This window comes from Salmo salar, chromosome 17 (genome assembly GCF_965601325.2).
Source record: "Salmo salar chromosome 17, fSalSal1, whole genome shotgun sequence".
In the NCBI taxonomy this organism is placed as follows: Eukaryota; Metazoa; Chordata; class Actinopteri; order Salmoniformes; family Salmonidae; genus Salmo; species Salmo salar.
In genome coordinates, this window is record NC_138307.1 from 69,293,090 (window position 1) to 69,316,328 (window position 23,239).

Here is a 23,239-nt window from a genome sequence, read left to right on the forward strand (position 1 = left end):
CCATACAGTACCTCTCCTCCACTGTTCCTACCTCACCTCAGACCCATACAGTACCTCTCCTCCACTGTTCCTACCTCACCTCAGACCCATACAGTACCTCTCCTCCACTGTTCCTACCTCACCTCAGACCCATACAGTACCTCTCCTCCACTGTTCCTACCTCACCTCAGACCCAAACAGTACCTCTCCTCCACTGTTCCTACCTCACCTCAGACCCATACAGTACCTCTCCTCCACTGTTCCTACCTCACCTCAGACCCATACAGTACCTCTCCTCCACTGTTCCTACCTCACCTCAGACCCATACAGTACCTCTCCTCCACTGTTCCTACCTCACCTTAGCCAGTGAGTTGGACAAAACTATACACCCAAAGGCCCTGTTTGAAAATCCACAATATATCCTTCCTTCCCTTCTTGAAGAAATCACAAATTCCACATGATTAGATAGGTAAAAATTGAGGGTTTCACATATTTCTCACCTATCCAGTCATGTGAGATTAGTGGTCACTTCAAGGAAGGAAAGATGCATTTAATTTTCACATTTTCAAACAGGGCCAATGTCCCCAAACCCCATCCCCTTATCATTTCTTCTCCTCCACCCACACCTTTTCTCACTGAATAACCAAACACATTTTCCCTCCCTCCCTCCCTCCCTCCCTCCCTCCCTCCCTCCCTCCCTCCCTCCCTCCCTCCCTCCCTCCTCACCTGGGCTGTCACTCTGTGGCCAGGTTCTCTCCTCTCTAGTAGGCATGGTCTGTCATCCCACCATCCACCCCTACCTCCACCCCTACCTCCATCCCTCCATCCCACCCTCCAGCCTTCCCTTCACCCCTACCTGCATCCCGCCTTCCCTCCCCCTCCACCTGCACTCCTACCTGCACCCCTCCATCCCACCATCCCTCCATCCCTCCACCCCTCCCTACCTGGGCTGGCTCTCTGTGGCTAGGTTCTCTCCTCTCTGGTAGGCATGGTCTGTCATCCCACCATCCACTCCTACCTCCATCCCTCCATCCCTCCACCCCTCCCTACCTGGGCTGGCTCTCTGTGGCTAGGTTCTCTCCTCTCTGGTAGGCATGGTCTGTCATCCCACCATCCACTCCTACCTCCATCCCTCCACCCCTCCCTACCTGGGCTGGCTCTCTGTGGCTAGGTTCTCTCCTCTCTGGTAGGCATGGTCTGTCATCCCACCATCCACTCCTACCTCCATCCCTCCACCCCTCCACCCCTCCCTACCTGGGCTGGCTCTCTGTGGCTAGGTTCTCTCCTCTCTGGTAGGCATGGTCTGTCATCCCACCATCCACTCCTACCTCCATCCCTCCACCCCTCCCTACCTGGGCTGGCTCTCTGTGGCTAGGTTCTCTCCTCTCTGGTAGGCATGGTCTGTCATCCCACCATCCACTCCTACCTCCATCCCTCCACCCCTCCCTACCTGGGCTGGCTCTCTGTGGCTAGGTTCTCTCCTCTCTGGTAGGCATGGTCTGTCATCCCACCATCCACTCCTACCTCCATCCCTCCACCCCTCCACCCCTCCCTACCTGGGCTGGCTCTCTGTGGCTAGGTTCTCTCCTCTCTGGTAGGCATGGTCTGTCATCCCACCATCCACTCCTACCACCTTCCCTCCATCCCTCCACCCCTCCCTACCTGCGCTGGCTCTCTGTGGCTAGGTTCTCTCCTCTCTGGTAGGCATGGTCTGTCATCCCACCATCCACTCCTACCACCTTCCCTCCATCCCTCCACCCCTCCCTACCTGGGCTGGCTCTCTGTGGCTAGGTTCTCTCCTCTCTGGTAGGCGTGATCAGCTATCTGGGTAGTGGATCTCTTCAGTATCTGCTTCAGCTCAGGCTCCAGGCGCTCCATGATGGCCTTGACAGCCTCCGGGATCTTCTTGAGCTTGGCCAGGCCTTTGATGAGGACGCCCATGAACTCTTGGGTGTTCTCCTCCGGGTGCACGTCAGGGTCCTCGCGGGCCTCGTGATGCGCCGGCAGCTCACGCACTGAAAGAGGGAGTGACACGAGTGAGAGAGAAGTAGAGATGGATAGATAGAAAACATGGGAAGTGACGAGGGAGAGAGAGATACTAGAGCTACAGGATGTGGTACTATTTGAAAGCCATCATACTCATGAAACTTCCTAGAGACACACATGAAAGAATGAGTTGTTATAGTTGTAACCATCACCATCCATCTTCATAAACATCATCCTAGTCCTACTGTCATCTCTCTCCTCTTAATGCCATACAGTAGTATTATCATCACCATAACAACCCCGTACAGCTCACCACTCACTACTAGGCTTTCACCTCTTCATCACAAACTTGTGAGTGTTTGGATCAAATGAAACATCCCCACAACACTTCTTCACCTTTACCTCCCTGATCAGCACCTCAACCCCCTCCCTCTCTCCCTCTCTCCCTCTCTCAGACCTCGCCGCATTAGCTTGCTAAATTGAGAGTAACAGCAGGGCTACGTTCTAATTCCAATCTGATGAAACAGCCTCCGTTTTCCCTTCAAAGCGTTGTAAGCGGGGTACGTTAAGAGAGTTAATGTTTATGTGACGTTAATAGACTTTATTTCTCCTGCCAGCGACTATTTTTTTCACGTCATAATAACTACAATTACCAGCTACTAAATGATGTGCGCTGAGGCCATTAGACGAAGCAGCGTTGTCGACAAAAGCTGGAGAGTTATGCCGTCGTCATCGTGGCACATGGCACTTAGCACGCGGCGCCGGCTAATTGCTTGCGTTTTGCCATAATAATGCGAGAGGGAAGTGCAGTTAGCGCAGGGAAATGACTTAGGCCCTGGGTGTGAATTAAGAGGCTTCTCTCTCTCTCTACCTGAGTTAGTCAACTGACTCCCCCACAAACAGCAGCAATTATAGGGGAGAGAGTGATCAGTTGGATGGTAGGCTCAGAGGTGGAGACAGGGGGTTGGTAGAGGGTAGATTGGCAGAAGGACAGGGGTATGGGGAGGGGTTAGGTTTTTCTAAGGCTGGCATTGCGACTGTATTGGGGGTGTAGCTGGCATATAGACAGAGGTTAGTGGGGGTCTGGTAATGGCATAGGGACAGAGGTTAGTGGGGCGAGGAAGAGTGGGGGTCTGGTAATGGCATAGGGACTAAGGTTAGTGGGGGTCTGGTAATGGCATAGGGACAGAGGTTAGTGGGGTGAGGAAGAGTGGGGGTCTGGTAATAGCATAGGGACAGAGGTTAGTGGGGCGAGGAAGAGTGGGGGTCTGGTAATGGCATAGGGACTAAGGTTAGTGGGGGTCTGGTAATGGCATAGGGACAGAGGTTAGTGGGGTGAGGAAGAGTGGGGGTCTGGTAATGGCATAGGGACAGAGGTTAGTGGGGAGAGGAAGAGCGGTGGTCTGGTAATGGCATAAGGATAGAGGTTAGTGGGGGTCTGGTAATAGCATAGGGACAGAGGTTAGTGGGGGTCTGGTAATGGCATAGGGACAGAGGTTAGTGGGGGTCTGGTAATGGCATAGGGACAGAGGTTAGTGGGGGTCTGGTAATGGCATAGGGACAGAGGTTAGTGGGGTGAGGAAGAGTGGGGGTCTGGTAATGGCATAGGGACAGAGGTTAGTGGGGTGAGGAAGAGTGGGGGTCTGGTAATGGCATAGGGACAGAGGTTAGTGGGGCGAGGAAGAGTGGGGGTCTGGTAATGGCATAGGGACAGAGGTTAGTGGGGAGAGGAAGAGTGGGGGTCTGGTAATGGCATAGGGACAGAGGTTAGTGGGGAGAGGAAGAGTGGGGGTCTGGTAATAGCATAGGGACAGAGGTTAGTGGGGGTCTGGTAATGGCATAGGGACAGAGGTTAGTGGGGGTCTGGTAATGGCATAGGGACAGAGGTTAGTGGGGAGAGGAAGAGTGGGGGTCTGGTAATGGCATAGGGACAGAGGTTAGTGGGGAGAGGAAGAGTGGGGGTCTGGTAATGGCATAGGGACAGAGGTTAGTGGGGAGAGGAAGAGTGGGGGTCTGGTAATGGCATAGGGACAGAGGTTAGTGGGGAGAGGAAGAGTGGGGGTCTGGTAATGGCATAGGGACAGAGGTTAGTGGGGCGAGGAAGAGTGGGGGTCTGGTAATGGCATAGGGACAGAGGTTAGTGGGGAGAGAAAGAGTGGGGGTCTGGTAATGGCATAGGGACAGAGGTTAGTGGGGAGAGGAAGAGTGGGGGTCTGGTAATGGCATAGGGACAGAGGTTAGTGGGGCGAGGAAGAGTGGGGGTCTGGTAATGGCATAGAGAAAGAGGTACGGAGGAGGGGCTATGGAGCTGTAACAGACACAGTACACCTGCAGCTAGCAGTAGGGTGGCTAGCTGACCAGGGACCGGGGCACACCTGACAGGGAAGGAGGGTTTAGGCATGCATTCAAACAAACGTGAGAGAACCTAGATCAAGAAAAAATACCTAGACCAGAGATAAGCTTTTCTTTTTATTTTACCTTTATTTAACAAGTCAGTTAAGAGCAAATTCTTATTTACAATGACGGCCTAGGAACAGTGGGTTAACTGCCTTGTCCAGGGGCAGAACAACAGATTTTTACCTTGTCAGCTCAGGGATTCTATCTTGCAACCTTTCGGTTACTGGTCCAAAGCTGTAACCACTAGGATACCTGCCGCCTTGGGTATCTTAATTATCTTGTTTGTGTTTTCGCAGCTCCACAACCAGGGAATGTTATCAACACACTATAAACTCCACAGCCAGGGAATGTAATCACCACACTATAACAAACTCCACAGCCAGGGAATGTTATCAACACACTATAACAAACTCCACAGCCAGGGAATGTCATCAACACACTATAACAAACTCCACAGCCAGGGAATGTAATCACCACACTATAACAAACTCCACAGCCAGGGAATGTTATCAACACACTATAACAAACTCCACAGCCAGGGAATGTCATCACCACACTATAACAAACTCCACAGCCAGGGAATGTCATCAACACACTATAACAAACTCCACAGCCAGGGAATGTAATCAACACTATAACAAACTCCACAGCCAGGGAATGTCATCAACACACTATAACAAACTCCACAGACAGGGAATGTTATCAACACACTATAACAAACTCCACAGCCAGGGAATGTCATCAACACACTATAACAAACTCCACAGCCAGGGAATGTCATCAACACTATAACAAACTCCACAGCCAGGGAATGTCATCAACACACTATAACAAACTCCACAGCCAGGGAATGTCATCAACACACTATAACAAACTCCACAGCCAGGGAATGTAATCACCACACTATAACAAACTCCACAGCCAGGGAATGTAATCACCACACTATAACAAACTCCACAGCCAGGGAATGTTATCAACACACTATAACAAACTCCACAGCCAGGGAATGTAATCACCACACTATAACAAACTCCACAGCCAGGGAATGTCATCAACACACTATAACAAACTCCACAGCCAGGGAATGTTATCAACACACTATAACAAACTCCACAGCCAGGGAATGTTATCAACACACTATAACAAACTCCACAGCCAGGGAATGTTATCAACACACTATAACAAACTCCACAGCCAGGGAATGTCATCAACACACTATAAACTCCACAGCCAGGGAATGTTATCAACACACTATAACAAACTCCACAGCCAGGGAATGTAATCACCACACTATAACAAACTCCACAACCAGGGAATGTAATCACCACACTATAACAAACTCCACAGCCAGGGAATGTCATCACCACACTATAACAAACTCCACAGCCAGGGAATGTCATCAACACACTATAACAAACTCCACAGCCAGGGAATGTCATCACCACACTATAACAAACTCCACAGCCAGGGAATGTAATCACCACACTATAACAAACTCCACAGCCAGGGAATGTTATCAACACTATAACAAACTCCACAGCCAGGGAATGTTATCACCACACTATAACAAACTCCACAGCCAGGGAATGTTATCACCACACTATAACAAACTCCACAGCCAGGGAATGTTATCAACACACTATAACAAACTCCACAGCCAGGGAATGTTATCAACACACTATAACAAACTCCACAGCCAGGGAATGTTATCACCACACTATAACAAACTCCACAGCCAGGGAATGTAATCACCACACTATAACAAACTCCACAACCAGGGAATGTCATCAACACACTATAACAAACTCCACAGCCAGGGAATGTTATCAACACACTATAACAAACTCCACAGCCAGGGAATGTTATCAACACACTATAACAAACTCCACAGCCAGGGAATGTCATCAACACTATAACAAACTCCACAGCCAGGGAATGTTATCAACACACTATAACAAACTCCACAGCCAGGGAATGTTATCAACACACTATAACAAACTCCACAGCCAGGGAATGTCATCAACACTATAACAAACTCCACAGCCAGGGAATGTAATCACCACACTATAACAAACTCCACAGCCAGGGAATGTCATCAACACACTATAACAAACTCCACAACCAGGGAATGTTATCACCACACTATAACAAACTCCACAGCCAGGGAATGTAATCACCACACTATAACAAACTCCACAGCCAGGGAATGTCATCAACACACTATAACAAACTCCACAGCCAGGGAATGTTATCACCACACTATAACAAACTCCACAGCCAGGGAATGTTATGAACACACTATAACAAACTCCACAGCCAGGGAATGTAATCACCACACTATAACAAACTCCACAACCAGGGAATGTTATCAACACACTATAACAAACTCCACAGCCAGGGAATGTCATCAACACACTATAACAAACTCCACAGCCAGGGAATGTTATCAACACACTATAACAAACTCCACAGCCAGGGAATGTTATCAACACACTATAACAAACTCCACAGCCAGGGAATGTCATCACCACACTATAACAAACTCCACAGCCAGGGAATGTCATCAACACTATAACAAACTCCACAGCCAGGGAATGTCATCAACACACTATAACAAACTCCACAGCCAGGGAATGTCATCACCACACTATAACAAACTCCACAGCCAGGGAATGTTATGAACACACTATAACAAACTCCACAGCCAGGGAATGTAATCACCAAACTATAACAAACTCCACAGCCAGGGAATGTCATCACCACACTATAACAAACTCCACAGCCAGGGAATGTTATCACCACACTATAACAAACTCCACAGCCAGGGAATGTCATCAACACACTATAACAAACTCCACAGCCAGGGAATGTCATCAACACACTATAACAAACTCCACAGACAGGGAATGTTATCACCACACTATAACAAACTCCACAGCCAGGGAATGTCATCAACACTATAACAAACTCCACAGCCAGGGAATGTCATCAACACAAATAACAAACTCCACAGCCAGGGAATGTTATCAACACACTATAACAAACTCCACAGCCAGGGAATGTCATCAACACAAATAACAAACTCCACAGCCAGGGAATGTTATCAACACACTATAACAAACTCCACAGCCAGGGAATGTAATCACCACACTATAACAAACTCCACAGCCAGGGAATGTTATCAACACACTATAACAAACTCCACAGACAGGGAATGTTATCAACACTATAACAAACTCCACAGCCAGGGAATGTTATCAACACACTATAACAAACTCCACAGACAGGGAATGTCATCAACACAAATAACAAACTCCACAGCCAGGGAATGTTATCAACACACTATAACAAACTCCACAGCCAGGGAATGTAATCACCACACTATAACAAACTCCACAGCCAGGGAATGTAATCACCACACTATAACAAACTCCACAGCCAGGGAATGTAATCACCACACTATAACAAACTCCCCTGTAGACGCTGTATTACCAGAGGTAACTGTTCCACTGTGGCCTATGAGCATAATGAATGTTATCCACCCCACTGTGCTGACAGGAATACATGGTGACTAATGGGAGATATGGAGGGGTGGCAGCTGATTATGATGTTATGAAAACGTATGTACTAGTATGATAACGCCCTGATAATGCTGTGGTGTATGTACGAGTATGATAATGCCCTGATAATGCTGTGATGTATATACTGGTATGATAATGTCCTAATAACGCTGTGATGTATGCACTAGTATGGGCTGATAATGCTGTGGTGTATGTACGAGTATGATAATGCGTAATAATGATGTGATGTATGTACTGGTATGATAATGCCCTAATAACGCTGTGATGTATGCACTAGTATGGGCTGATAATGCTGTGGTGTATGTACAAGTATGATAATGCCCTAATAATGCTGTGATGCCTGCACTGGTATGATAATTCCCTAATAACGCTATGATATATGCACTAGTATGGACTGATAATGCACTGATGTATGTATGAGTATGATAATGTCCCAATAATGTTGTGATGTATGTACTAGTATGATACTATCTTAATAATGATGTGATATATGTACTGGTATAATATTGCCCTAATAATGATGTGATGTATGTACTAGTATGATAATGCCCTAATTATTCTGTGACGTGTGTACTAGTATGATAATGTCATGATAATGCTGTGATGTATGTACTATTATGATAATAGTACATACATCACAGTGTTAGGGCATTATGATAATGGTCTAATAATGCTGTGATGTACGTATGTACTATTATGATAATGGCCTAATAATGCTGTGATGTATGTACTGTGCTGCAAGTGGAAATAAATACGAGGCATAGATGGAAGCGGGGAGAAGGTGTGTGCATGTCAGCGTGCGTGCGTTAGTGCTTCTGTGTGTGTGTGTGTATGTGTGTGTGTATGTGTGTGCGCATGTGTTTGCTGGCGTGTAAATGCCATCAGTGGAGTGTGTGTGAGAGGCAGTGTTATGTATGAGGTGTGTTGAGCCTGCAGCGTTCTCTGGTACACACCTCTAATGACATGCTAATGGATGTAATAACTGCAGCAGTACAGATCCCTGCTAATGATTTCATTATCACTAGGAGCATCAGCAGAGTGGAATGACAGTAGAACACTAACCTGACAACTCTACCACTGTGCTATCCAGGAGACAACTATGTCCAATAGTTCTCATCACGTCTCTACAGTATCTCTCTCCATCTACACCATGTTCTCTTTTCTATCCATCTCAACTCCTCTCCCTTCCTCTTTTCCACTCAATATCCAGTTCTCGCCAGTTTCTTCCCCACATAATCTCACTGACTCTCTATCCTTCCCCACCTCACTCTGTCGCCGTCTCTCCTCTTCCCCCTCTCTCTGTCCCCGTCGCTTTCTGTCCCCGTCCCTTCCGCTCTCTGTCCCAGTCTCTGCTCTTCCCCCTCTCTCTGTCCCCGTCGCTTTCTGTCCCCGTCCCTTCCGCTCTCTGTCCCAGTCTCTGCTCTTCCCCCTCTCTCTGTCCCCGTCGCTTTCTGTCCCCGTCCCTTCCGCTCTCTGTCCCAGTCTCTGCTCTTCCCCCTCTCTCTGTCCCCGTCGCTTTCTGTCCCCGTCCCTTCCGCTCTCTGTCCCAGTCTCTGCTCTTCCCCCTCTCTCTGTCCCCGTCGCTTTCTGTCCCCGTCCCTTCCGCTCTCTGTCCCAGTCTCTGCTCTTCCCCCTCTCTCTGTCCCCGTCGCTTTCTGTCCCCGTCCCTTCCGCTCTCTGTCCCAGTCTCTGCTCTTCCCCCTCTCTGTCCCCGTCGCTTTCTGTCCCCGTCCCTTCCGCTCTCTGTCCCAGTCTCTGCACTTCCCCCTCTCTCTGTCCCCGTCCCTTCCGCTCTCTGTCCCAGTCTCTGCTCTTCCCCCTCTCTCTGTCCCCGTCGCTTTCTGTCCCCGTCCCTTCCGCTCTCTGTCCCAGTCTCTGCTCTTCCCCCTCTCTCTGTCCCCGTCCCTTCCGCTCTCTGTCCCAGTCTCTGCTCTTCCCCCTCTCTCTGTCCCCGTCGCTTTCTGTCCCCGTCCCTTCCGCTCTCTGTCCCAGTCTCTGCTCTTCCCCCTCTCTGTCCCCGTCGCTTTCTGTCCCCGTCCCTTCCGCTCTCTGTCCCAGTCTCTGCTCTTCCCCCTCTCTGTCCCCGTCGCTTTCTGTCCCCGTCCCTTCCGCTCTCTGTCCCAGTCTCTGCCCTTCCCCCTCTCTGTCCCCGTCGCTTTCTGTCCCCGTCCCTTCCGCTCTCTGTCCCAGTCTCTGCTCTTCCCCCTCTCTCTGTCCCCGTCCCTTCCTCTCTCTGTCCCCGTCCCTTCCTCTCTCTGTCCCCGTCCCTTCCTCTCTCTGTCCCCGTCCCTTCCTCTCTCTGTCCCCGTCCCTTCCTCTCTCTGTCCCCGTCCCTTCCTCTCTCTGTCCCCGTCCCTTCCTCTCTCTGTCCCCGTCCCTTCCTCTCTCTGTCCCCGTCCCTTCCTCTCTCTGTCCCCGTCCCTTCCTCGTCTCCCACCCCCTCCATGACCCCCCTCTTCCTCTCTTGTCCAGTAGTATTCCTAAAGCCTGGTTACTGGTGGTAATGAAGTAAGGCCAGCACAATCAATTGCACCAAAACATTCCTTTATGCAGCCATGCATAATGTATGTGTGTTGGACTACCAAGGCTACTTACTGCTGGTGGTCCCTGGGGTGCTGAACTGGGAGGAGTCCATCAGCTTGCGAGGGGTGGACAGGCTGCTGACGTCCAGCTGGGGCAGAGGGGACGTGTCTTTGGTTGTAGAGCTGGGGAGAGTTGAGAAGAGCATCATCAGTCCCACCATCATCATCATCCTCGTTGCAAAATTACAATTCAATATTTTCAATGACTTCTCACTAAACTGAAAAGTAGAAGCTACTTATTTCAGAATGTTAAATTAAAATCACTTCCTGAATTGTCTGGCTTCAACTTGAATTGAGCCCAACCCCGCTACCCACAATGACAACATTCACCTGAGAGACAAGCAGAGCTTTATAATGAACCTGTTAACAACCTGGATTAACAAACAGAGTCAGCCCTGTACCACCACACAGTGTTGAGTGTAGCCCTGTACCTCCACACAGTGTTGAGTGGAGCCCTGTACCACCACACAGTGTTGAGTGGAGCCCTGTACCACCACACAGTGTTGAGTGGAGCCCTGTACCTCCACACAGTGTTGAGTGGAGCCCTGTACCTCCACACAGTGTTGAGTGGAGCCCTGTACCACCACACAGTGTTGAGTGGAGCCCTGTACCACCACACAGTGTTGAGTGGAGCCCTGTACCTCCACACAGTGTTAAGTGTAGCCCTGTACCTCCACACAGTGTTGAGTGGAGCCCTGACCTGTACCTCCACACAGTGTTGAGTGTAGCCCTGACCTGTACCTCCACACAGTGTTGAGTGTAGCCCTGACCTGTACCTCCACACAGTGTTAAGTGTAGCCCTGTACCTCCACACAGTGTTAAGTGTAGCCCTGTACCTCCACACAGTGTTGAGTGTAGCCCTGTACCTCCAGACAGTGTTGAGTGTAGCCCTGTACCTCCACACAGTGTTAAGTGTAGCCCTGTACCTCCACACAGTGTTGAGTGTAGCCCTGACCTGTACCTCCAGACAGTGTTAAGTGTAGCCCTGACCTGTACCTCCAGACAGTGTTGAGTGTAGCCCTGACCTGTACCTCCACACAGTGTTGAGTGTAGCCCTGTACCTCCAGACAGTGTTGAGTGTAGCCCTGTACCTCCAGACAGTGTTGAGTGTAGCCCTGTACCTCCAGACAGTGTTGAGTGTAGCCCTGTACCTCCAGACAGTGTTGAGTGTAGCCCTGTACCTCCAGACAGTGTTGAGTGTAGCCCTGACCTGTACCTCCAGACAGTGTTGAGTGTAGCCCTGTACCTCCAGACAGTGTTGAGTGTAGCCCTGTACCTCCACACAGTGTTGAGTGTAGCCCTGACCTGTACCTCCACACAGTGTTGAGTGTAGCCCTGACCTGTACCTCCACACAGTGTTAAGTGTAGCCCTGTACCTCCACACAGTGTTAAGTGTAGCCCTGTACCTCCACACAGTGTTAAGTGTAGCCCTGTACCTCCACACAGTGTTAAGTGTAGCCCTGTACCTCCAGACAGTGTTGAGTGTAGCCCTGTACCTCCACACAGTGTTAAGTGTAGCCCTGTACCTCCACACAGTGTTAAGTGTAGCCCTGTACCTCCAGACAGTGTTGAGTGTAGCCCTGTACCACCAGACAGTGTTGAGTGTAGCCCTGACCTGTACCTCCAGACAGTGTTGAGTGTAGCCCTGTACCTCCACACAGTGTTAAGTGTAGCCCTGTACCTCCACACAGTGTTAAGTGTAGCCCTGACCTGTACCTCCAGACAGTGTTGAGTGTAGCCCTGTACCTCCAGACAGTGTTAAGTGTAGCCCTGTACCTCCACACAGTGTTAAGTGTAGCCCTGTACCTCCACACAGTGTTAAGTGTAGCCCTGTACCTCCAGACAGTGTTGAGTGTAGCCCTGTACCTCCACACAGTGTTAAGTGTAGCCCTGTACCTCCAGACAGTGTTGAGTGTAGCCCTGTACCTCCACACAGTGTTAAGTGTAGCCCTGTACCTCCACACAGTGTTAAGTGTAGCCCTGTACCTCCAGACAGTGTTGAGTGTAGCCCTGTACCACCAGACAGTGTTGAGTGTAGCCCTGACCTGTACCTCCAGACAGTGTTGAGTGTAGCCCTGTACCTCCAGACAGTGTTGAGTGTAGCCCTGTACCTCCAGACAGTGTTAAGTGTAGCCCTGACCTGTACCTCCACACAGTGTTAAGTGTAGCCCTGTACCTCCACACAGTGTTAAGTGTAGCCCTGTACCTCCACACAGTGTTAAGTGTAGCCCTGACCTGTACCTCCAGACAGTGTTGAGTGTAGCCCTGTACCTCCAGACAGTGTTAAGTGTAGCCCTGTACCTCCAGACAGTGTTAAGTGTAGCCCTGTACCTCCAGACAGTGTTAAGTGTAGCCCTGTACCTCCACACAGTGTTAAGTGTAGCCCTGTACCTCCACACAGTGTTAAGTGTAGCCCTGTACCTCCAGACAGTGTTGAGTGTAGCCCTGTACCTCCACACAGTGTTGAGTGTAGCCCTGTACCTCCAGACAGTGTTGAGTGTAGCCCTGTACCTCCAGACAGTGTTGAGTGTAGCCCTGACCTGTACCTCCAGACAGTGTTGAGTGTAGCCCTGTACCTCCAGACAGTGTTGAGTGTAGCCCTGTACCTCCAGACAGTGTTGAGTGTAGCCCTGTACCTCCAGACAGTGTTAAGTGTAGCCCTGACCTGTACCTCCAGACAGTGTTAAGTGTAGCCCTGACCTGTACCTCCAGACAGTGTTGAGTGTAGACCTGTACCTCCAGACAGTGTTGAGTGTAGCCCTGTACCTCCAGACAGTGTTGAGTGTAGCCCTGTACCTCCAGACAGTGTTAAGTGTAGCCCTGACCTGTACCTCCAGACAGTGTTGAGTGTAGCCCTGACCTGTACCTCCAGACAGTGTTAAGTGTAGCCCTGACCTGTACCTCCACACAGTGTTGAGTGTAGCCCTGACCTGTACCTCCAGACAGTGTTAAGTGTAGCCCTGCTTAGTGAGTGTTGAGTGGAGGTGGGTTGTTCTTACCAAACCTCCACTATACAGGAGCTTTAACCTGTCACTCTAAAACCCCAACTAATACATCACTCTACAGAACGTCACAGCACAGACACCACACTTCTGTACACACAACAAAATACACCAATCACACACACGCCAATCAAGACACACACACACACACACACACACACACACACACACACACACACACACACACACACACACACCCACACACACACACACACACACACCTAGCATGAATTAAACAAACATCAAAACAACAGGCTTCATTGCTGGAGAGGTGGGTGACCTGCATCAGCCTAATGTGTTGTGATGCTGCATCTTGGTATAGGAATCAGCATGCAGGTGGCAGCCGTCGCTCCACACAGCATTCTAACGTGTCCCAAATGGCACCTTATTCCTTGCAGAGTGCACTACACAGTGTATTACTTTTTAAAGTAGTGCACTAAGTGGGGAATAGGGTGCCATTTGGGACACACACATTGGTGTTGGTATGATAATCCTCCCGATGCTAATGTAGGTTGTGACGCGGTCGTCGACTAACCAAAACCCACATTATCATTCTACAGAGCATCATCTTTGGTCTCCCATGAATGAATCAGATGTGTTTGCACTAAGTGGTGAGACAGGGACGTTGTCTTGTCACTAGAAGTTTAGACTAGCTAATGTAAACACTGAGGGACAACACATGTAGCGTAGAACTGTGCTGTGTGGGATTATTGGAGTGGAGGTTGAAGACTGACTTGTCTCATGTTATGGTATTTCATTTAATGATTTCAACCAGTTTCCCCCCAATTATACATTTACTTCTAACGCAGAGTGAACACCCATACAGACTCCCAAAGCTTTTATTTTGAAGCGAAAACGACTACTTCCAATCTCTACTGAGATCTGGTGTTTGAGTCCTTGCCCTACTATTCTAGAATACTGCAAATGATGAACATTACATTCCCTCTGTTGACTGCACTTGAAGTGGGATTGACCCCCACTCTGATCTCCCTGACCAAACCTCATAGCGTGTTCCTAACAACTCACACCTCCGCCCCACTCCCAGTCCCCCCCCCACTCCCAGTCCCCCCCCCCACTCCCAGTCCCCCCCCCACTCCCAGTCCCCCCCCCACTCCCAGTCCCCCCCCCCCACTCCCAGTCCCCCCCACACTCCCAGTCCCCCCCCCCCACTCCCAGCCCCCCCCCCCCCCACTCCCAGTCCCCCCCCCCCCACTCCCAGTCCCCCCCCCCACTCCCAGTCCCCCCTCACCCCACTCCCAGTCCCCCCTCCCCCACTCCCAGCCTCCCCCCCCCCCCCACTCCCAGTCCCCCCCTTCTCCAGGCCACTCACCCCCCGTGGCGTCCCTGGTTCTTGTCCTTGTTCTTGGTCCCCAGGCGGCTGGTAGACTTGATGTAGAGGTGCCGGTGCAGCTCGTCGATGAGGACCACATGGATGTTGAGCTTCTTACTGTGGAGCTCCAGACGCAGGTCCCCCAGACCCTCCACCTGCAGCAGGGGGCCCTCCAGAGACTCCACCGCTGACACCTGCACGAGGGGGACCACAGGAGACACACCTGAATAGATCTATACACCTTGGAATGTAGGGGAGACCTGAACACAGCTCCAGGTACCTGATGTATTATCCACTAGTACTCACTGTATATCTGAATACACCTGACAACACTTCAGAATACAGTATTTTGATGGGGACCACAGGGACATGTTTATTAGGGCACGCAATGGAAAACTGTTTAAAATGTAATCAATAATGAATCTAAATCTTCACAGTCATAAACAAGATGTGGATATAATTGGCTAGTTTAATTGGTACCTAATGGACTTGAGTATTTAGAGAAAGCAGTTTATTTGAACTGTAAATCTGAACCGTGGGTTTCTGTCCACACATTACACCTCACAGGCTGTCAGACAGGTTGTTAGACCGGTTACTACACAGACAAATAATACAACACCAACAACACCAATATAACTACAGTGTATCCTCTGTGTTAACACTGCTGCTGTATGTACAACATTCAAAATGTTTTACATTGTAGTCATTTAGCAGACACTCTTATCCAGAGCGACTTACAGGAGCATTTAGGATGAAGTGTCTTGCTCAAGGGCACAGACAGATTTTTCACCAAGTCGGCTCGGGTGTTTCGAACCAGCGACCTTTCAGTTACTGGCCCAACGCTAGGCTACCAGCCGCCCCAAGTGCCCACTGCACACAGCCCCCACTGCCCAACATAACAGCATTTTAGGGGAAAACTTTAGGAATGCAGACAATGCACCCAACGCCAAACTACATCCAGTCTTCCTCTCTCAAAGTTCCTGGCTTTCTCTCTCTCTCTCCCTCCCTCCCTCCCTCCCTCTCTCTCCCTCTCTCCGTCCCCCTCTCTCTCTCCGTCCGTCCGTCCGTCCGTCCCCCCCGTCTCCGTCCCCATCTCTCTCCGTCCGTCCACCTCTCTCCCTCCGCCCGTCCGTCCCTCGGCCCCTCTCTCCGTCCGTCCGTCCCTCCGCCCCTCTCTCCGTCCGTCCGTCCCTCCGCCCCTCTCTCCGTCCGTCCGTCCCTCCGCCCCTAACTCCGTCCGTCCGTCCCTCCGCCCCTCTCCGTCCGTCCGTCCCTCCGCCCCTAACTCCGTCCGTCCGTCCCTCCGCCCCTAACTCCGTCCGTCCGTCCCTCCGCCCCTAACTCCGTCCGTCCGTCCCTCCGCCCCTAACTCCGTCCGTCCGTCCCTCCGCCCCTAACTCCGTCCGTCCGTCCCTCCGCCCCTAACTCCGTCCGTCCGTCCCTCCGCCCAACTCCGTCCGTCCCTCCGCCCCTCTCTCCGTCCGTCCGTCCCTCCGCCCCTCTCTCCGTTCGTCCATCCCTCCGCCCCTCTCTCCGTCCGTCCGTCCCTCCGCCCCTCTCTCTGTCCGTCCCTCTCTCCGTCCGTCCCTCTCTCCGTCCGTCCCCCCATCCATCCGTCCCTCCCTCCGTCCCTCTCCCCGTCCCTCTCCCCGTCCCTCCCGCCGTCCCTCTCCCCGTCCCTCCCTCCTCCCGTCTCAGTTTTCATTAGCATTGTAGCATTGTGGTTATGGCGTGTTTATATTTAATAAATCTTCATAGTGGTTTTTATTAGAGTGGGCTAATGGCTGGATGATAGCGCTCCAGAGAGCCATCACAGACTGTGTGTGTGTATCACTGGGGCGGGACAGACGGGAGGAAAGGAAGGGAGGGCCATAGGTCAAGTATGTGTTGATGCAAATCAGCGCAGCATTAGCCAAAAGATGTGCTAATGCTGTGCATGATCAACCCCCGTCAGCTTAATAGAATAACTCTGCATGCCTCTGTGTTCCTCACTGTGTGGTGGACGGTACACGTTGGTGTGTGTGTGTGTGTGTGTATGCATATACTGTAACTAACTGTGAGTGGGTGTGACCAATGTGTATGCGTCTGTGTGTATGTCTATAAGTACGTATGTGTCAACAGTCCACAAGTGCAGACGTGCGTGCATGTGTGTATGCCTTGTGGGTGTGTCCTTGAGTGTGTGTGTGTGACTCATTACCAGTGGGCCGGGATGACAGAAGAAGGCTGGTTAACATCGTTAGGGAGCCCGGGCTGTCAAGCTAATCAACTATACGAGTCTTCCTGAGAGTTAGCAGGATGGGGAGAGAGGGAGAAGAGGGGGACTCACAGGAGGGGGAGGAGAGAAGCGGTACATGTGACAGCCCGTCACTGGCCTCTCTGGTGCACACTGGGCTCAGACGGGGTGTGGGTGTGTGTAGGATAGGAGTGGAGAAGAGACTTTTTTGGAAAGTGAACCAGTCTTGTCCCTCACTAACCCCATGGGGTCTTGTAACACTGCCATTCAACTGAGGCAGAAAGAGAGCAGTGGGAATACTAATAGTCAAGCAGAGAGAGAGAGCTGAGGGAGGGCTAGAGGAGGAGGGGATGGAGGGAGAGTGTGAAAGTGAGGGAGACGTTAATCTGACAGATGAGCAGGGTAATGAGTGACAGCATGTCTGGAATGAACACATCAGGGAGTCTCACAGGATTGACAGAGACAGGATGGACTTACAACAGACCGGAGAGAGAGAGAGAGAGAGAGAGAGAGAGAGGAGAGAGCTGAGAGAGAGAGAGAGGAGAGAGCTGAGAGAGAGAGAGAGAGAGAGAGAGAGGAGAGAGAGAGAGGAGAGAGCTGAGAGAGAGAGAGGAGAGAGCTGAGAGAGAGAGGAGAGAGCGAGGAGAGAGCTGAGAGAGAGAGAGAGAGGAGAGAGCTGAGAGAGAGAGAGGAGAGAGAGAGAGAGGAGAGAGCTGAGAGAGAGAGAGGAGAGAGCTGAGAGAGAGAGAGGAGAGAGCTGAGAGAGAGAGGAGAGAGCTGAGAGAGAGAGGAGAGAGCGAGGAGAGAGAGGAGAGAGTGAGGAGAGAGCGAGGAGAGAGCGAGGAGCGAGCGAGGACCGAGCTTAGAGAGAGAGGAGAGAGCTGAGAGAGAGAGAGAGAGAGGAGAGAGGAGAGAGCTGAGAGAGAGAGGAGAGAGCTGAGAGAGAGAGGAGAGAGCTGAGAGAGAGAGGAGAGAGCTGAGAGAGAGGAGAGAGCTGAGCGCTGAGAGAGAGAGGAGGAGAGAGCTGAGAGGAGAGAGCTGAGAGAGGGGAGTGATAGGAAGAGAGGGAGATCTGAGACGGTGGAAAGGGAGAGCAAAACAAAGAGTTAACCAATAAAAAGGGAGAGAGAGAGACAGAGAGATAACTGTTTCAGCCTCTCTCCTACTGAGAGGCCAATTGAAACACATAGCTTAAAATGGACACTGACAGTCTTCTGTGAAAGCAATGTAATGAGGCACAGACATGACTCACTGAGTTTCCTTAGATTAGCCTCCGTCAAACTGTTCCAGGGACAGCTTCAACTTGAGTTAGAGTCAACATCAGCTCTAGTCTAGCACCTATCAAACAAGATAGGATCCTTCTTGCATAGAGTACAGTGGCCCAGTTCCAATACTGTTATAAATCCATCCTTCTTTCCTGGAGGTCACTGATCTAACACAGTTGGATATGTGAGAGTAAGGACTCCACACCATGACAAAGGCTTGGGCCAGTGGAGGCTGGTGGGAGGAGCAATAGAAGGACGGGCTCATTGTAATGGCTAGAATGGAGTCAGACATGTGGTTTCCATATGTTTGATATCGTTCCATTTTTATTCCATTCCAGCCATTACAATGAGCCTGTCCTTCTATAGCCCCTCCCACCAGCCTCGATGTTCATGCAGGGATTTCCGGTATAACCGGAATAGCACACAAGGGGGCGCTAAAAACAAAAATATAACATTGCTTTCCCAGAATACTAAAAATAAATTGCACAAGTAATAGCGAAATCATATAGAAGATGTTAGCTAAAGGCTAACAAGCGAAAACAAACATAAACTAATTGTAGACAGGCAAATCCAGCTCATGAAGTTATACAAGCATAGCTCATTTTCGGTGAGTGTGGACATTTACAAGCAAAAGTGAATGAGAGCAAGTGCAAATAAAAAAAGTAGTGATGCATGTTTTTCAGAGGGAAGAGCAGCATGTGAACACGGAGCAGAGGGGAGAGAAAAAAACGCTAGTCGGAAACACAGGGACAAAATGGCAGCTGTACAGACAACCCATACAGAGCTCTTTGACTTACCTCTCAAACACGGCAGAAAGCCGTTATAAGATATCTGATAGCAAACATTTAGTAGTGAATTACACACAAGTGTAAGTTCCTCACCTCATGCACCACACAACAGACACTCAGTGACAGATAAAGAACGCTCTGGACTGACCAGCTCCTGTTGTGGACTGACCAGCTCCTGTTGTTTTCTCCTGTTGTGGACTGACCAGCTCCTGTTGTTTTCTCCTGTTGTGGACTGACCAGCTCCTGTTATATACTGACCAGCTCCTGTTGTTTTCTCCTGTTGTGGACTGACCAGCTCCTGTTGTTTTCTCCTGTTGTGGACTGACCAGCTCCTGTTATATACTGACCAGCTCCTGTTGTTTTCTCCTGTTGTGGACTGACCAGCTCCTGTTATATACTGACCAGCTCCTGTTGTTTTCTCCTGTTATATACTGACCGGCTCCTGTTATATACTGACCAGCTCCTGTTGTTTTCTCCTGTTATATACTGACCAGCTCCTGTTGTGGACTGACCAGCTCCTGTTATATACTGACCAGCTCCTGTTGTTTTCTCCTGTTATATACTGACCAGCTCCTGTTGTGGACTGACCAGCTCCTGTTATATACTGACCAGCTCCTGTTGTGGACTGACCAGCTCCTGTTATATACTGACCAGCTCCTGTTGTTTTCTCCTGTTGTGGACTGACCAGCTCCTGTTGTTTTCTCCTGTTATATACTGACCAGCTCCTGTTGTTTTCTCCTGTTGTGGACTGACCAGCTCCTGTTATATACTGACCGGCTCCTGTTTTCTCCTGTTCTATACTGACCAGCTCCTGTTGTGGACTGACCAGCTCCTGTTGTTTTCTCCTGTTGTGGACTGACCAGCTCCTGTTGTTTTCTCCTGTTGTGGACTGACCAGCTCCTGTTATATACTGACCAGCTCCTGTTGTGGACTGACCAGCTCCTGTTGTTTTCTCCTGTTGTGGACTGACCAGCTCCTGTTATATACTGACCAGCTCCTGTTGTGGACTGACCAGCTCCTGTTATATACTGACCAGCTCCTGTTATATACTGACCAGCTCCTGTTGTGGACTGACCAGCTCCTGTTGTTTTCTCCTGTTGTGGACTGACCAGCTCCTGTTATATACTGACCAGCTCCTGTTGTTTTCTCCTGTTGTGGACTGACCAGCTCCTGTTATATACTGACCAGCTCCTGTTGTGGACTGACCAGCTCCTGTTGTTTTCTCCTGTTGTGGACTGACCAGCTCCTGTTGTTTTCTCCTGTTGTGGACTGACCAGCTCCTGTTATATACTGACCAGCTCCTGTTGTTTTCTCCTGTCGTGGACTGACCAGCTCCTGTTATATACTGACCAGCTCCTGTTGTTTTCTCCTGATGTGGACTGACCAGCTCCTGTTGTTTTCTCCTGTTGTGGACTGACCAGCTCCTGTTATATACTGACCAGCTCCTGTTGTGGACTGACCAGCTCCTGTTGTTTTCTCCTGTTGTGGACTGACCAGCTCCTGTTGTTTTCTCCTGTTGTGGACTGACCAGCTCCTGTTGTTTTCTCCTGTTGTGGACTGACCAGCTCCTGTTATATACTGACCAGCTCCTGTTGTTTTCTCCTGTTGTGGACTGACCAGCTCCTGTTGTTTTCTCCTGTTGTGGACTGACCAGCTCCTGTTGTTTTCTCCTGTTATATACTGACCAGCTCCTGTTGTTTTCTCCTGTTATATACTGACCAGCTCCTGTTGTTTTCTCCTGTTGTGGACTGACCAGCTCCTGTTGTTTTCTCCTGTTGTGGACTGACCAGCTCCTGTTGTTTTCTCCTGTTGTGGACTGACCAGCTCCTGTTATATACTGACCAGCTCCTGTTGTTTTCTCCTGTTGTGGACTGACCAGCTCCTGTTGTTTTCTCCTGTTGTGGACTGACCAGCTCCTGTTGTTTTCTCCTGTTGTGGACTGACCAGCTCCTGTTATATAATGACCGGCTCCTGTTGTTTTCTCCTGTTGTGGACTGACCAGCTCCTGTTGTTTTCTCCTGTTGTGGACTGACCAGCTCCTGTTGTGGACTGACCAGCTCCTGTTGTTTTCTCCTGTTGTGGACTGACCAGCTCCTGTTGTTTTCTCCTGTTGTGGACTGACCAGCTCCTGTTGTTTTCTCCTGTTGTGGACTGACCAGCTCCTGTTATATACTGACCAGCTCCTGTTATATACTGACCAGCTCCTGTTATATACTGACCAGCTCCTGTTGTTTTCTCCTGTTGTGGACTGACCAGCTCCTGTTATATACTGACCAGCTCCTGTTGTTTTCTCCTGTTATATACTGACCAGCTCCTGTTGTTTTCTCCTGTTGTGGACTGACCAGCTCCTGTTGTTTTCTCCTGTTATATACTGACCAGCTCCTGTTATATACTGACCAGCTCCTGTTGTTTTCTCCTGTTATATACTGACCAGCTCCTGTTATATACTGACCAGCTCCTGTTGTTTTCTCCTGTTATATACTGACCAGCTCCTGTTATATACTGACCAGCTCCTGTTGTTTTCTCCTGTTCTATACTGTCCAGCTCCTGTTGTTTTCTCCTGTTGTGGACTGACCAGCTCCTGTTATATACTGACCAGCTCCTGTTATATACTGACCAGCTCCTGTTGTGGACTGACCAGCTCCTGTTATATACTGACCAGCTCCTGTTGTTTTCTCCTGTTATATACTGACCAGCTCCTGTTATATACTGACCAGCTCCTGTTGTTTTCTCCTGTTATATACTGACCAGCTCCTGTTATATACTGACCAGCTCCTGTTGTTTTCTCCTGTTCTATACTGTCCAGCTCCTGTTGTTTTCTCCTGTTGTGGACTGACCAGCTCCTGTTATATACTGACCAGCTCCTGTTGTGGACTGACCAGCTCCTGTTATATACTGACCAGCTCCTGTTGTTTTCTCCTGTTATATACTGACCAGCTCCTGTTATATACTGACCAGCTCCTGTTGTTTTCTCCTGTTATATACTGACCAGCTCCTGTTATATACTGACCAGCTCCTGTTGTTTTCTCCTGTTGTGGACTGACCAGCTCCTGTTGTTTTCTCCTGTTATATACTGACCAGCTCCTGTTATATACTGACCAGCTCCTGTTGTTTTCTCCTGTTATATACTGACCAGCTCCTGTTGTGGACTGACCAGCTCCTGTTGTTTTCTCCTGTTGTGGACTGACCAGCTCCTGTTGTTTTCTCCTGTTGTGGACTGACCAGCTCCTGTTGTTTTCTCCTGTCGTGGACTGACCAGCTCCTGTTGTATACTGACCAGCTCCTGTTATATACTGACCAGCTCCTGTTATATACTGACCAGCTCCTGTTGTGGACTGACCAGCTCCTGTTGTTTTCTCCTGTCGTGGACTGACCAGCTCCTGTTATATACTGACCAGCTCCTGTTATATACTGACCAGCTCCTGTTGTTTTCTCCTGTTATATACTGACCAGCTCCTGTTGTTTTCTCCTGTTGTGGACTGACCAGCTCCTGTTATATACTGACCAGCTCCTGTTATATACTGACCAGCTCCTGTTATATACTGACCAGCTCCTGTTGTTTTCTCCTGTTGTGGACTGACCAGCTCCTGTTCTATACTGACCAGCTCCTGTTGTGGACTGACCAGCTCCTGTTGTTTTCTCCTGTTGTGGACTGACCAGCTCCTGTTGTTTTCTCCTGTTGTGGACTGACCAGCTCCTGTTATATACTGACCAGCTCCTGTTGTTTTCTCCTGTTGTGGACTGACCAGCTCCTGTTGTTTTCTCCTGTTGTGGACTGACCAGCTCCTGTTGTTTTCTCCTGTTGTGGACTGACCAGCTCCTGTTATATACTGACCAGCTCCTGTTGTGGACTGACCAGCTCCTGTTGTTTTCTCCTGTTGTGGACTGACCAGCTCCTGTTGTTTTCTCCTGTTGTGGACTGACCAGCTCCTGTTGTTTTCTCCTGTTATATACTGACCAGCTCCTGTTATATACTGACCAGCTCCTGTTGTTTTCTCCTGTTGTGGACTGACCAGCTCCTGTTGTTTTCTCCTGTTGTGGACTGACCAGCTCCTGTTATATACTGACCAGCTCCTGTTGTTTTCTCCTGTTGTGG

General features: G+C 49.9%; 1 protein-coding gene across 1 annotated transcript in view; it reads right to left on the minus strand.

The window, feature by feature from the left end:
* LOC106609610 (exocyst complex component 4) overlaps positions 1–23,239 on the minus strand; it is a 343,805-nt gene that overhangs the window by 289,676 nt on the left and 30,890 nt on the right. The window contains exons 4-6 of the mRNA XM_045700059.2: positions 14,858–15,051; positions 10,539–10,648; positions 1,748–1,994 (exon numbers count right to left, since the gene is read on the minus strand). Coding sequence (XP_045556015.2) covers positions 1,748–1,994; positions 10,539–10,648; positions 14,858–15,051 — 551 coding nt within the window. The remainder of the gene's footprint in view (positions 1–1,747; positions 1,995–10,538; positions 10,649–14,857; positions 15,052–23,239) is intronic.